Below are 15,296 nucleotides of genomic sequence, written 5' to 3'. Positions count from 1 at the left end.
ATGTAAATTATTTTAATACAAATACTTAAATTTCTATTGGTTATAAGCATACAAAATACATAAGTGTGTTTTACTTATTTTATAAGATATATAATTTTATAATAAAAAAATTCCTTAAACTAACAATTTTATTTTATTTATATGTATATATATAAATAAAATTAACGTATTTCAAAACAGAAAGAAGTCATCTTACGCGTATTGTCTGGTCATCAGATGATGTCAGAAATAAAGATCCATCTGGCGAAAATGTCACACAGTGAACCCAGCTCATGTGTCCCCTGCAATACGCCACTTTTGACAGAGATTTAATATTCCATAACTACAGTAAAAATACAGCATGGATTTAGATTGCATTTACAGGAAAAACAGTGCAAGTACACTTAATTACTATGTCTTCTAGTATTTTCTTAATTCTCATTCTGAAACAGGTGTAACAAGAACTGTGCTCACTTATCACATTTCAATGGTCAGGAAAATTGAATCCGCAGCCTCTTTGACTGCTATAATTTTGAAAGACAAGGGGTAAAACCAAAAGAATAGAAAAAAATCACAGTATAAAAAACCAGAAGTTCAACTTGGCCATATAGATTGCTAAACCAAAAAACCCCAAACAACAACAATTACCTCAAACCAACCCCAAACCTGATAGCTGTATGGACTTACTCTAGCCTTGCTAGTCCCAAAGTTATTCTAGATGTTTCCTTCCTTTTAATTGAGTTGCCACAGTCTGTACCAGCATATAGAAGGAGAGAGGGTTTGGTTTGGTTTGAGTTAAACAATACTCCTGAGAGTGACAACAGTAACTTTGGATACATTTAGTACACTAGTCTTTTTATATAAATTTATATATAAGTTCCATTGTCCAAAATGAACATGTAACTTCAAAACGTTATTTCCCAGCTGATACTTTACACTGGAGAAGCAAATAAAAATTACAGAATGAAGCACATCGAAAGCCTGCTAAAGTACCTACATTTGTTTTATCTCTGCATACAAAAAACTCTTAAGACAAATGTAACATTTTAAAATTACAAGTAGTCTTTCCTTGTATACTGCAGCAAAGACAATTGCTTACCTCAACAGAACAGTGAGACAAAGCAACTGCTACTAACTCATCACCAGGACAAAAGTCACAGTATTGGATCGTACTGTGATGACTGACGATGACTTGCGTTAACAAATCACATGTTTCAGTATCAAAAAGCTGTGAACACATAGTAAAATAGTTGGTACCCAGTCTGAATGACTTCACTATCAACAAATAGCTTATGTGCACAACAGTGTACATTCTTGAATTTAGGAAGTATTTATCTCAGTCACGAGTTTGTTGCCGACATATTTTTACACACACTTGAAATCACACGCCCTCTCTCTGAAACACCTTAATAGCCTGGAATTTCATCAGTAACTGTAATTTCTACCTATGTTGTAATATACTACCTCCAAATAATTATTACAGTGAGGTACTTACCAAAAGCTTATTTTTGGCTACTACCAAAATCATGTCACCATTTCTGGACCAAGAGCAACATTTTACTAAAACCTCCACGTCATCTGGTTGCTCATCTACATTTTTGAAGAAATCTTTTATCTCAATACTTTTCAGTTCATTTCCTGAGCATGCTGCCCAAAGCTGCAATAAACAGGAAAAAAATGAAATCTCTTTTCACTGATGTAGGTGCAGAATACAACAGGGGAGAGCTAACTCACAATCACTTCTAGGAAAAGAGAGGGGTAGGGAACACTATACACGAAAAGCCCCTTGCTACTTTCCCCAGTCAATAAATAGCATTAGAATATTCACAAGTCCAAGTGGTTTGACAAAAAAAAAGAAGAAAAAAACCCCAAACAAACCACAAAAAAAAGAGGATTATGCTGTAGCAGAACCCTCTCCTTGGCTTTTTCCATCATATTATTCCAGGTACAATGCTGTCTCAACTTCTACTTAGCAAAAGAATAAACCCAAAAATAATATCTGCCTTGTAACTCTATATAAACAGTCCCCTCACCATGAGAAATCTGGTATACATCTAGCTTTGCACCTTAATTTCACTGAAGAACCTACCAAAAATCTACTGAATATTTCTGACCCCTTCAACCACACTTTTCCTTCTGAACAACAGCTACAGCAATCCTCCTTTCCTGATTTAGCAACTACACAGAAACATAACAGTGTTTTAAGAATTGCAGTTCTGAAATAGCACAGTTCTGTTGCAACCAAAGGCAATAACAATAATACATTCTCAGAAAAACACATAAGTTGTGTTCAGTTCTCTTCTAGTGCATACATGACAACAGCACATAAAAATTGCTTTTAACTTCTATGTCTCCTGATCATTTTCAGAGATGACAGAACTTTCAATTAATCTGAAAACTTACTACTATTTCTATTAAAATAGATTTCACTCTCCCCTCAAGCTTTCTTAATAAAGTGCATTAGGGGAAAAAGTATTCAAAATGAGGCTACATAATATTTCTTCAAAACTACAGGCAGCCAACTTTCTTTTCTTGGTACTGGACAAGCCATTTAAAAATCCTGCATTACAAATAGGACCAACTCTTTCAGGACTTGATTCATTAAAGCTTATCATGCAGACACAAAATTTTCTTTGCATTTTATACAAAAATACCCCCATCCATCATCAAAACAAACAGTTGATTTAAAAATACACTGTGTACCTTTACTGTTCCATCTGTTGAGCAGCTAGCAACATATTTATCATTTGGTGAAAATCTACAGTGATTGACAGAATTTTCATGACCTATCATCGTATTTCTACAATACTTTTCATTCACATCCCAAAGCTGCAAGAGAAATAAACATGTAAATATCATCATATTAATGAATTACATAAAGACAGATCGTTCATGCTCTTCTCAAAATCCTATGCTGGCAATCAAAACATCAATTTCATTTCTTTTTTCTTAGTTTTACCCACATGCTCATGGACTGGATGCTATGCCCCGGGCTACCCCACAGCTCACCTCCATCTGCTAACATGCATGAAAACTATTAACATCAGAATTACACAGATCTAGTTAAAACTGCACTGTACAGTGCAGACAAGGCCCTTGAACAGTGCAAAGTTGCAAAATATGCTGAGTTGGAAGGGACCCACGTGGATAATCAAGTCCAATCCTTAGCCCTGCACAGGACCACCCTCAAAAGTCACACCATATGCCCAAGAGTATCATCCAAATGCTTCTTGAACTCAGTCAGCCTTGGTGCTGTGATCACTTCCCTGGGGAGCCTGTTCCAGTGCCCAACCACCCTCTGGGAGAAGAACTTCTTTCCAATATCCAGTCTAAACCTCCCCTGACACAACTTCAGGTCATTCCCTTGGGTCCTATCACTGGTCACCACAGAGAAGAGATCAATGCCTGCCCCTCCTCTTCCCCTCACAAGGAAGCTGCAGACTGCAATGAGGTCTCCCTTTGGTCTCCTCTTCTCCAGACCGAGCAAAAAGCTTTCTCTTTTCAACTCTGAAGTTCATAATTATGTAGCTTATGCATATTAACAAAAGTGAAACACTCAAGTTAGTCTTGAATAGTCTGAAAATCAGACTTGTCGCATCCATACTAACAAAGTTAAAAAAATTTTATATGTTTTTTTTGTTTAGGGCTTCTGCTCTCCACCCTTCTCACATGCACTGATTTCCAAGTCTATAGCCCACACTTCCTTTCTCCTATTTATATCAAAAAAGAAAAAGAAAAAAAGAATGCAACTGAGCATTCAAGAAAGAGCTCAAAACAAGAACAGTTCACTTGCACAGTGTTCTCTAAAAATTATTGTGCATACTTCAAATCTGTTATTCGTTACTCATGTAAGTGTCAAATTCTTTAAAATTTTAACCACATAAACATTATAAAAATAGTAATTCTAAACAAGTCTCTTCTAAATCTACCTGTTATAAGGTGGCAGACTCAGGCAGTAAATGCATCTCCTGAGACATTCAGGAGATCAGCACAAAAGCCTCTTCTTTCCACCTTGACATCAGATCATAACTGTATTTGACCTCCAGTTCACACAGACACAAAGTCTTGCAAGAACTCTTCAGATGAGACTTCACAACTGCACGTTACAGCTGGAAGTGATAGTTGTTTCCCCCTCACACCCCGAAAATCTCCCGCCTTGCCATCTACTTCCAACAATTCTCTTGCATTGGGACTAGGTAATAGTGTCACTACAGGGACCCAAACAGGCAGAAAACCAATCCCAGCAGAGGGTTTTACAGAGCTGGCTCCATGAATCATACAACCGCAGAACAAGGTAAGTACATGCATTGCCTCAAAGGCAAGAATATACTGCCAGGGCATCTCTGGTGCCAGCTAATGAAATTATTTGCCTATTTGTACTGTGAAATTGCACTCCTTATTTGCCAGTGTCTAGATTTTACTGATTCTTCTGGTTTCCCCTTTCCCTCAGATGCAGACTTAAATTGCCCAGCTTCTGCTCTTTCTGTGTATACGTACTGTCTCCCAGTCCAGACACTGAAGACCAACAGTTAACTTGACGAAACTCTGTACTGATTATTATTTTGCTGGCTTCCATGTTCATCTCTGTACTATGCCCAGTAAATTTAATCAAAAAATGTCCCTGTTACACTTAACACTTTTTTTCCCCGTCTAATCTTTCAGCATCCAGTTTTTTACATTATTAATGTTTCCCAACTTAAATTTCTGCCTTCGTTTTTAATTATATTGTTTTTAATTAGGTATTTCACTCCCATTCCCATTCCACCCTCTGTCTTGCCAAAGCCCTCACCTTCATACCCTACCAACAGAGGACTTGCCCATTCTCCTTTGCTCCTATTCTGCCTTTTTGAAATCTGACTACAGAGCTGTAGTCAGTACTCTTAATCAGTTGCCATCTCTCTTCTACCAGGCTCATTAAAAAAACCCATTAATTTACAGTGTTTGGATATACTTATACATCAATAATTATCCTGTTATGACAAGCAGCATGAGAATCATCTCAACCTTTTCCACTTACTTTGATGAAAGTGTCATTTGAGCAGGTGGCTAGAAGATACTGACCACTTCTGTTGTTGAACTGGCAGCAATTGACCTGCTCTGAGTGTTCTTCGTACACACGCCTACACTGGCCTGTTCTCGAATTCCAGATCTAGACAGAATTGAAGGATGAAAAAGACTTTTACATAAATTTAAGGTAATTAATTTAAAAAAACCTGGAAAGTGTACTTCAATACAGATAAAGGCCTAAAACACTCTTAATAACACCTCAAAAATGTTTTGAAGATAAAGAGAAAGAATATACATCTGCAAAAAGAAACAAGAAGTTATGAGGGGAAAGGTCATAATTCAGACTACAATCTGATAAATACTGGAATTTCACCAAGATTTGGCTACAATAAAAAGGAATTAAAAATACCAAATATTTCACAGGTAACAGAAAAAACATTAAAAAGGGTATTATGGACAGATTCATCTCACGTTACGAATAAGATTGGACTCAAACATTATGTTCTAGTTAAAAAGAATTATATCTCATAATACAAGTAAAATAAGTGGTACTAGCTGCAAGTATGATGGTAACATTAAGCATATTTATTTTACATTTGCATATGTAACAAGTGGGACTTTTCTGTTTGTCAAGTACTGAATTATCCATGTAAGATTTAAGACAGTTTAAAACACCTTCAGTCTTAAGAATCTGCTCTGTCTGAATTGGTTAAACAGAAATTAGAATTATTAGTTTGAAAAAAAAATTGCCTGCTCCGCATTCCCTTACCTTCACTTTTTTATCACTTGAACAAGTTGCTACAAATTCACCATCTGCAGAGAAAGCGCAACAAAGTATTTCATCATCATGGGCATTTATCTCCAGGAGTCTCTCTCCACTTTCTGCTTTAAACACCTATAACAAGAAACAATAAAACCTTATAACTTGCATGTAATTTTAAAGCACAAATATAAGGGGTTTTTATCTCAAATAGCTCTCTTTATGTAAACTCTTCAAAAAATTGGTTTACTTTTGAAAGCATTCATATTTTCAGGGACAGTAACATAACTACAAAAATATTTGAGTTTTAATTTTGCAAGGATGATAGAAATTGTTAGGGAGAGAAGTAGTGAAAACTGATACTTAAAAATATTTCTGTTCTATCCTCACTCTTTAAGCCCAGAGCCATGTCCTTTCACAGTATTTCTTAACAGTAACTGCAAAACACTATCTATTAACAAAATCTAAATTATTCCCAAAACTAAAAATTCCAGTTTTAAATGTATGTGATGTTCTTCTGTGGAAAGTACGAATTTCATCAGCAATTCACAATTTGAGGAAAAAAACCCCAAAAATAAGGGAAATGAAACGACAGTTGGGGAAAAGTGTCACATACTAATAAATTTCCCCAAATTCTGAGATTTACAAATGTGGGGTGAGTCAGGGGGAAAATCACGTCTCCCTTTCCATCTTAGGTTAAATATTCTTAATTATTAAAACAAATCACAAGGTGTTCTTTACAGCACTGTTCAGTATACTACAATTGTGAAATCCCTGTTTTTTCCTTTACTTTCTTATTGAACGGGTATGTAAATGACAATGAAACAGTTCGTATTTGTTCAAATAAGAACATAAATACTGAAGTAACAGGAAATCTACATTCACAATAAGTTCTGCAGAATATCTGCTCTTAATCTAGCAATTGTTTAAGTAGCTTTGAAAACTGAAAAGTTTAGGTCATGATTAGAAAAAAACGTGAATAAGTTCGAAGTTAAACAATGAAAAAAGGATTATCACCAATTTTCCTATTACTTCTTCAACAAGAGTTTAGTTTAAATGCAATCACAATCCACAGGGGGTTTTTGGGTAGAAAATGAAGATAAAAATAAGCAATCTGCAGTGTCAATAATGAGGCTATTAAGTACAGAAGCCCAGCACAGTAACTTCAGCACAGCAACTTCAGCACAGCATGAGTACATTCGCCAGACATCTCCTTAAGTGGATGCCATGATCATAATACTGTAGAAGCCAGCAAATAAAATAAAGAAATTAAAAGGACCAATAACACACTAAATAGCCAAATGAACAGCAACTAAGCACCAGTGATATTACTGCTTTAGTATTCAACTTCTCAAGCATCCAAAACAATACCGAAGGTTTGCAGAGAAGTTGTTCTTTTCCCTTACCTTTAGCTGTCTGGAATATGGATACTTTACCAGGTTACTGGCTGGCTGATTGCTAGTTCTCTCGAGAGCTGGCTGACTCCCCTGCAGGCAGACTGCTGGCAAATTTATATTAGTCATTTTCCTCTCTGTCTCCTCTAATCTGCTTCCTAAGCACTTTGGGCCCGTTTCCAATCTAATACTGTCTTCAACTTCAGGGGTTTTCTCCACAGATATATTTCTTTTGCATAAGACATTTTATTAATTAAGCACCAAAGAGGCATAATGTCCATTACCATCTTATATAAACAGTAAAACTGTAACTAAAATATCTTACTGCTTCTCAGTACTGTAGAAGGTCTACTGTGACTGGAAATAACACTTTTTGCAAGCAAATATTAAACAAGCTGGGGTGCATTACTTAGGCTGTGAGTTTTTCCATATCATTAAAAGGCATATCACATTCACGTATTACAGTAGTAAGGGTATAAACCCTAAAATCACACCGTTTGGCTTTTGAACTAGAAGATAATGCTCACTCTTCCAAACATGCAACTTGATGTTTATGCAATAATATATCCTTTTCAATCATTTGTCTCCAATTATGGTCCAGATCCAAATATTTCCACATAACATCAAAAAAAAAAAGCAACAGGACTGTTAACAAATGTTATCAATATGGTACACAGCATCTCTTTTCACTCATGCATAGGTATCTTACCTGAAGTGTTTTATCTGCTCCACATGATGCTATTCTTTGTCTATCCTTAGAAAAGCAGGCATGGTAAACTGCATCTCTATGTGGACGAACAACGAGACGGTAGAGGTTTTTCAAGGATTTTTTATTCCTACAGGGTGAGACAATTGATTTAGATGAGTAGGATTTCTAGTGCCTTTGTACTATTCAAAATCCTCTCTAAAACGATTAACACTTTTCCACATATCTTGAGCAGCCAAGCTTTATCACAACCAACCAACCAACCAACGCACTCTATCTTACCTCTCAGCTTTCATGCTGAAGTAATAAGGGAAAAATAAATTCCAACACTCAGAGTTTTTTATCATAATCATCCTGTTTAGCTAGGTCTTAATACAGAAAGCTGTCACTGTAATAAGACGACTTTTGGTGATGAATGACCAAAACATCTATCTCTATTCTGTTGATTTCAGTCATGTTCAGCATGTCTCCCATATCCAAGGTGAAAACCTTAAACTGACTGGGGATCAGTTCTTCTGAACTGTGCATCTTCCAAGCAGTTTTCTTAGAATTCTGCTAGCTGTGCTAAATTAAATAACCAAGCATTCAAAGAAAAGACTAACCTGCCGGGCTATTACTATAATTGCTTGATACAGAGTCACTCTGTTTTGTGACCACCAAGTACTACAAATATCAGAACAGAAACATCAAACAGAAGAATCTAAGAGAGTTACATGGTCAGATGACTATTGGACAATGCTGGTAAAATGTTTAGATATGTATATTTTTTCCTTAAACAACTTCCAAAACCACAATAACAGCAAAGAATTACTTAAATAGGGGAAATTTCAAGATTGCGTAGAGATTATAAAGTATTTTCCACCTCACTATTTTCAAAAACTTTGCAAGTTAGCACAAATGTTCTCCTTTCTTAAGCTGTACATTTTACTATAAAACCTAAAAACATACTGTAACATACCCAACACTTGCACTACAATTCTAACTTTTAAAAAAAGCATTTAAAGAAGTTTCAAAGTATCATGTTTTCATCTTTGTATAGTTATTTAAAAGAACAATAATCGAATTCAGATGTAAATATATTACTATATTTATTTCTGTGTAATTATTACTAATTTGTGGCCCTACATATCCAGGGTTCTTGAAAATTATTTCACTTTCTTTCCCCAGAAAAAAACCTTATCAGTTGTTACAAAGGTCCTTTTATTAGCCATATGTTGTATTTAGTTGTACATCAAATGATTTCCTTGGATCAAGGGATCAGCATAGCAGATGGACTGCATCTACTTACATCCACTCCAAATAAAAAGTTCCTGTTTCTCTTTGAGCATGTAGCTTGGCTTGTTGATATACCTCTGATGTCTCTGGCTGGCAAAGACCCAGCTGTATAATGTCAGGAAATGGTTGTCGTCCAAGAAGGTGCCCATTTAAAGAGAGAAATTCCTGGAAGTTCTCACGAACTGTGCTATCCTAAGTACAGAGCAGATAATATTTGATAACATAGATTTATCTTAGTATTTATTTCCTAAGTGCCCTTTGCCTTTTTAAATTTCTACACAGTAAATACTCTCACAGAAGCACTTAGCTCTATTTTTATATTTAGTTCTATTAGCAAGTACATACAATAGACTGAAATATTACATTATCCTACTCAGGAAAGCATAATCTCCTTATTTTTCAAATAAAGAATATTGGCAACAACGATTTATTCAAGAAGCAGTCAGTGTGAAATATCACAAAGACTATTCCAAGTGGCTAACATAATTCTACACCTCCTCAAAAGCAGAGTACCTTATGTACCCACCATTAGGTATTGATCATTTTGGTTACTGAGTTCCATGGCCAATCACTTACACACTGAAGTTAAAACTGAAACTGAAAGTTTCCTTCTTTTTTATCTTCTCCAAGTTAAAATTTAATTTAGTATTGGCTTTGTGCTTCAGTTTTTTAAGCTTTCTATACACCTGCCATATATACATATATCCAACAAAATGCAATTACAAAATAGAGAAATATATTTGGAACAGACTGATCATTTACCTTTTAGTATCATACCTTTTGATCCAGGATTGAACTATATTCTACATATTCATGAATCAGATGAGCAGGCCCCACTAATTCTGTTTTAGCTTTAATCCAATCTAAAGAAAACATAAGATCACGGAGCTCCTACAAGAAATATAAATTTAAGTTCAGAACATAAGTTTCACAATAGAATCTACTTAGGGGAAAAAGAAAAGGACAGGAAATACATGAGGTATTTAATATGCCCTGGTATAACTGTCTCTAGTTGGAAACAAGCAATTCCCTGTTTCCTGCATCTTATTTAATTGGATATGAAAATTCTGTGTTATAGAAGGCTAAGTTTGTTATTTTAATGCAAAGGACTGCTCTTTGATACAGTTACTCAGAGAAGGAATGGGAGTACAAAGCAATTCTTGACTTGTAGCACACAAAACCTGGTTTAAGATACAACTCTGAAAAAGCTTCTTCTAGTCCAATCTAGTAAAGATCATTGCTAATAGTGATTGTTGATCTTCCTAAGAGAAGCTGAATTTGAACAAAAGCAAAAAATTTGTTATAGCTGCATTTCACTCAAAAATGAGAAGACTACTTAAAAAGGTGATCTGAAACTGCAAATGGAATTATTAGAATAGAATAGAAAATTTCAGTCGGTAGGGACTTACTATGATCATCTAGCCTGACTGACAGCTAAAGCATGTTATTAAGGGCATTGTCCAAATGACTCAAACACTGACAGGCCTGGGGCATTGCCCACCTCTTTAGGAAGCCTGTTCCAGTATTTGACCACCCTCTTGGTAAAGAAATGCTTCCTAATGTCCAGTCTAACCCTCTCCGGGTGCAGCTTTGCACCATTCCCTCAGTTCCTATCACTGGGTACCAGAGAGTAGGAGCTCAGAACCTCCCTCTGCACTTCCCCTGCTCAGGAAGCTGTTGAGAGCAGCAAGGTTGCCCCCTCAGACTGGGACCTCCCCAAACTCATAAAACCATTGGCAGATGATCAGGAGGAGTCTTGCCATAACATCCTTTGTGCTCTTGGTTGTATCAGATCAGGCACTATGGACTTGTGAATATTCAGCTGATACAGCCAGTTACTTACAACCTCGGTGTCCACAAACGAAAAGTCACTGTACCCAGACTCATGTTCCTCCAATCCAGAGGGCTGGGCAGCCCAAAGTCTGTCAGTATTGTTAAAGATTGAGACAAAAAAACCCCAACATTGAATGCTTACACTTTATCCCTATTAGTTAGATGACCATCTTCAACAAGTATTGGCCCAATGTTTCCTTTAGACCTCCTCTTGCTATTAATGTACTTAAAAAAGTCTTTCTTTTAAAAAAAACATACTTGTTTGAATCAGAAAAACTGCTTAGAGACAACACTGCACAGGCTCTAAGTATATTTCAATTTAAAGACAGTAAATACCACAAGGATTAAAATATTATCATGGTTAAACAAAGGAAAATAATACCTCCCAGCTTTATTAGCCTCCCAACAAATTGAAATCATGCCTAAATAATGAGAAATAAGCGGTACATAGAATGCAAACTCTAGGAAGCATACAGTCATAATGAGTCAGGCTAAAGAACTCAGAAGCTAATTCTACAAAATGTAGAAAGGCTGCTAATAAAAACATTTTTAAAACACACTGAAGTTAAAGAAATTAGGATAATTAAATAAATATGATCCAGAAAAACAAGATTTGTAGCCCACACTAATTATGAAGGTTCTAGTAAGATATAAATCCACAAAGTGTATTATATGATGAGTCAGATGAACCATCTTGAAAGAAGGTCAACTGAAAAGGTTTGAGTACATGTGAAATAAAGCAATCAGCAACCACTATCAAATGCTATTCAATGCATTTGAGACTCAAATTCAAGTGAGACTACTGAATTTTTAATACTTCTGCATGATTCGCATCTTATTCTAGCTGAAAATCTACAGTACAGTAGGTAGCAAAATGACAAAGTTTTTTAAAGATGCCAAGGCAATCTTGGGAACAAGAGATTTGCCCATCTACTTCTTGATGCATTGTTTTTTGGCTATTGAAATCAGCTAATGAATTTTTACATGCAAATCCGCATGACGTAAGAGGAAAAAAACTAACAAGACTTCCGAAGAAAAAGGTAACTAATTGATAAAATTCTCTGACTGAATCAATTTACTTGTATTGTCATACAATAAAGTGAGTTTAGGTGTTCAAAAAGGTTTAGAGAAGATCTCTTATCAAAGCTTCTTAAAATAGGAAAAAGAAAATACAAGCTATTAATATATAAAATAAGAAATCTTCTCAAACGAAAAGACAAGATACAAAGGGTAGAAATAAAACAGGTTTTGTAATGGACAGTGATTATCAGTAGGTCTCCTAAAGACTCTATGCTGAGTGTTCATCTAGATGCACAAAGGCCTAAGGGAAGAGAGGCTGAAGTGGGAAAAGGCCTAGAGGGAAAAGCAGAGGTAAGAGTGGGTTAAAAAGGGAAACAGAGGACACTTGACAGAACCCACCTGCTGCATGTTGGCACCAGCCATGTGATATGCTAGGAAGTTATACCAGTACATGCAGTCCTCTTGGGATGGAACAGGCATCTTCAGTTTGTAATATTTCTTGTACTGATTTACTATGTTTCTATGTAGCTCCTGTAATGTGAAGAAAAACACAGTTTCAGTTAAATCTATACCAACGTATGGGTTAGTTTCAGTATTGAGGAATTATAAGTATTATTAAGATTATATTTTAAATATTATTAAGGAATAATAATATCATTTCTCAATCACAATATGTCAAGAAATGAAATAAAAAAAGCTTACCTTTCCAAATTGTAGACCCTACCTAATTTACTCCTTAAGACTTCTCCAGAAACATTCTCTGGATATTAAAAGGCAGAAAAGAAAGCTGTTAACCTTCCTTCTCAGATTGATAATAGCTATCAAATCTCTCTTCACATTAAATGTGGGTAGCCAACAAAAAAGGACCCTTATATACGTCGCTCTGAAGCAAGGCTAAAAACTTGCTTTTTCTTCATATCTACTCTTTCTGCCTTGTCCTTCAGAACCGAAATTTTCTGGTCCCAATTTCTATGTCCTCTCCCTGCAGGTATTGCCTTAAATTGAAAAAAGGAAGTAAAAAAGCACTTTTCTGCATTAAAGAAAGAACCTCCTATTCTGGTAGGGTCTTTATGCCTTTGGAATCAGCAGTGGCACATTACATCTCCTGCTGGAATCATCTGATAGAGAAATAATGGATATAGTCTTCTCTCAGTTTAGTCTCCTAGGTCCAAATGGAACCATCATGAAATCATTCCATAGTTTCAAGCTGAAAATAAGTATTTGTAATTAATCAGCATTAAGCTGAACTGCATCACGGACTATTCTATGAAACTACTCGGGATATCATTTAACAACACAACATTTTCTGAAGAGTACTCAGTTTTGAAGAGTAAAGTTAAAAGTAAGCAGATTCATCAATATGCTACCTGAAGTTGGTTGCGATTCTTCTCTGTGAGAAAGTCAAGTTGAAGATCGTGTAAATAATAATGGAATGACTTCCCATTACGATCACAGAACAAGAGTGATTTGTTAACAAATTCCTGCAGTATATCTTCAACTTCTTCAGTTTCCATATCCCAAAGAATACAGAGAACCTAAAACATATTAACACAGTAACAGAGAAAAGAATGAGAACTAAGTCATAATATGACTTATGAATATCATAAAAGGCTACCAATTAACTGACAAAAAAGTGTATACTAACAAATATAGACATATTACAAATAGTAATCAATTCAATAAATCACCAATTCTTTCATACCAAACCACAGGACAGATACTACAAGTTATCCTGTCTTTTATCTATTTGCGCTGATTTATGGTGATCATATATTTTTCTTAAAGGAGACAAATTTCACTTAACAGTTTTTAAACCTTCCATTTTAAACCTACTTAAAGAGTCATATGCGGAATGCACATTAAACATTATGAATACATTTATTCAGTTATGATTTTTTTAGTTTCACTACTAACAATACAAGTCATGATACAGTAATGGACCAAATCTACCTAATCTAGCAATTACTGTTAAGTTACACACAGCACAAGTGACACATGACAATTGTAAATTTTATGAATTCTTTAAAGTTGTTGCTTGTATCTCACTAAAACTGACAAGATTTCTTCTATTATTACCTTAGTAGGTACTTTAACATCTTTTGGGAGAATAGAGAGGTCTCTGTAGTAGTCTTTGTAATTGTCATTTAGTTGCTCAACACTTATGGACATTGCTTCATCAAGGGCTTCGTAATCATAAGAAGAAGATTTTCTTATTCTTTTAAACTGCTTATTCTGCAGCTGTCTGAGATAGTATTCCCAACGACTAGGGAAGTCTCGTAATAATGCACCTATCAAGGATATCACAAGAGGGGAACCTGAAGGAAAAGATTAAATCAATTTTAGAGCTTTTCAAGGAACATGAGCTGACAGTCAAGTCATTGAGTAAATCAGGTAATTTTCCCAACACATTTATCAAATTCTTGAGTTGTGGAGGACAAACAAAACATGTAATCCATGTAGACATCTGCAAACTCACGAAAGTTAAGTGCAATTGTAGCGCACGAGGAAAATACGCTGAAGAAAAATACTTGAAAATCAACATGGGACAATCCTATTTTGCTTAAAAAAACCCAAAAAACACTTGACAAGCACTTGTGTTTTACTTAAGGTATACAATATTAAAGGATGTTCCCTCTTCTGTTTGTAAGTCTAAATCTAGAATTAAAAAATCCATTCAGTGATAAATGATATGTTGAAGAGCGACCAGTATACCTTTGCATTCTCTTACAAGGGAGTTAGCTTGTTCTGGCAGTTCTGATATTTTCATATTCACAAATAGGGATAAAATCTCCAGTCCTTTCTCATGTGCTAGTCCACTCTCCACATGAACCTCAAATTTATTGCCTAGACACAGAAACATGGAAAAAAGTTAAAAGAATGTAAAAAATCCCATGGAAATTGAAGGAATTTTCCAAGTAAAACTGGGAGCAAAGGACCTGGTTCATGATTTTTTGCATAGTATTTTATAGGCTTAACACTAAGAAGAGCATAAATTCTACTTATCAGAATCAGTTTGCATCAGCAAAACAAAAAAAAGACTATAATAATTACAAATGCCTTATGGGCAGTGACTACTCAACAGTGTAGAGATAATCAGGTTAACAACGTCATTGTCACACTTCAATGCAAACATTTAACTTTCAGGATAACATATAAGTCTTACTTCACAAACAGCATAAAGTCTTACAGAGCAGAATTCTAAAACTTCGCCACAAATTGACCAACAGAGATTCTACTAGATTCTTTTAAAAATTCACAAGAACAAATTGTATACACACATATACACAAAATCTGTGGTGCAGAAGAGGAAACTGTTCCTTAC

General features: G+C 35.3%; 1 protein-coding gene across 8 annotated transcripts in view; it reads right to left on the bottom strand.

Annotated features, from left to right (window-relative positions):
• The window catches only part of APAF1 (apoptotic peptidase activating factor 1), a 44,918-nt gene that overhangs the window by 22,425 nt on the left and 7,197 nt on the right, over nt 1-15,296 (bottom strand). For 5 of the 8 annotated variants that reach the window (XR_007904117.1, XM_051784799.1, XM_051784800.1 and 2 more), the window contains exons 7-19: nt 14,687-14,818; nt 14,051-14,289; nt 13,342-13,509; nt 12,374-12,505; nt 9,899-10,012; nt 9,135-9,313; nt 7,850-7,976; nt 5,756-5,881; nt 4,997-5,128; nt 2,683-2,808; nt 1,475-1,636; nt 1,079-1,207; nt 197-322 (exon numbers count right to left, since the gene is read on the bottom strand). Coding sequence is in view for 6 of the 8 variants with exons in the window: in XM_051784799.1 (XP_051640759.1) it covers nt 197-322; nt 1,079-1,207; nt 1,475-1,636; nt 2,683-2,808; nt 4,997-5,128; nt 5,756-5,881; nt 7,850-7,976; nt 9,135-9,313; nt 9,899-10,012; nt 12,374-12,505; nt 13,342-13,509; nt 14,051-14,289; nt 14,687-14,818 (1,892 nt within the window). In the remaining 2 variants the exon portion in view is untranslated. The other 3 variants (XR_007904118.1, XM_051784803.1, XM_051784804.1) reach the window with 3 other exon arrangements.

The sequence above is a fragment of the Manacus candei genome, unplaced genomic scaffold (genome assembly GCF_025592945.1).
Source record: "Manacus candei isolate 608988 ecotype Guabito, Panama unplaced genomic scaffold, ASM2559294v1 h1tg000018l, whole genome shotgun sequence".
NCBI classification, from domain to species: domain Eukaryota; kingdom Metazoa; phylum Chordata; class Aves; order Passeriformes; family Pipridae; genus Manacus; species Manacus candei.
This window is presented reverse-complemented; position numbering and strand designations above follow the sequence as displayed.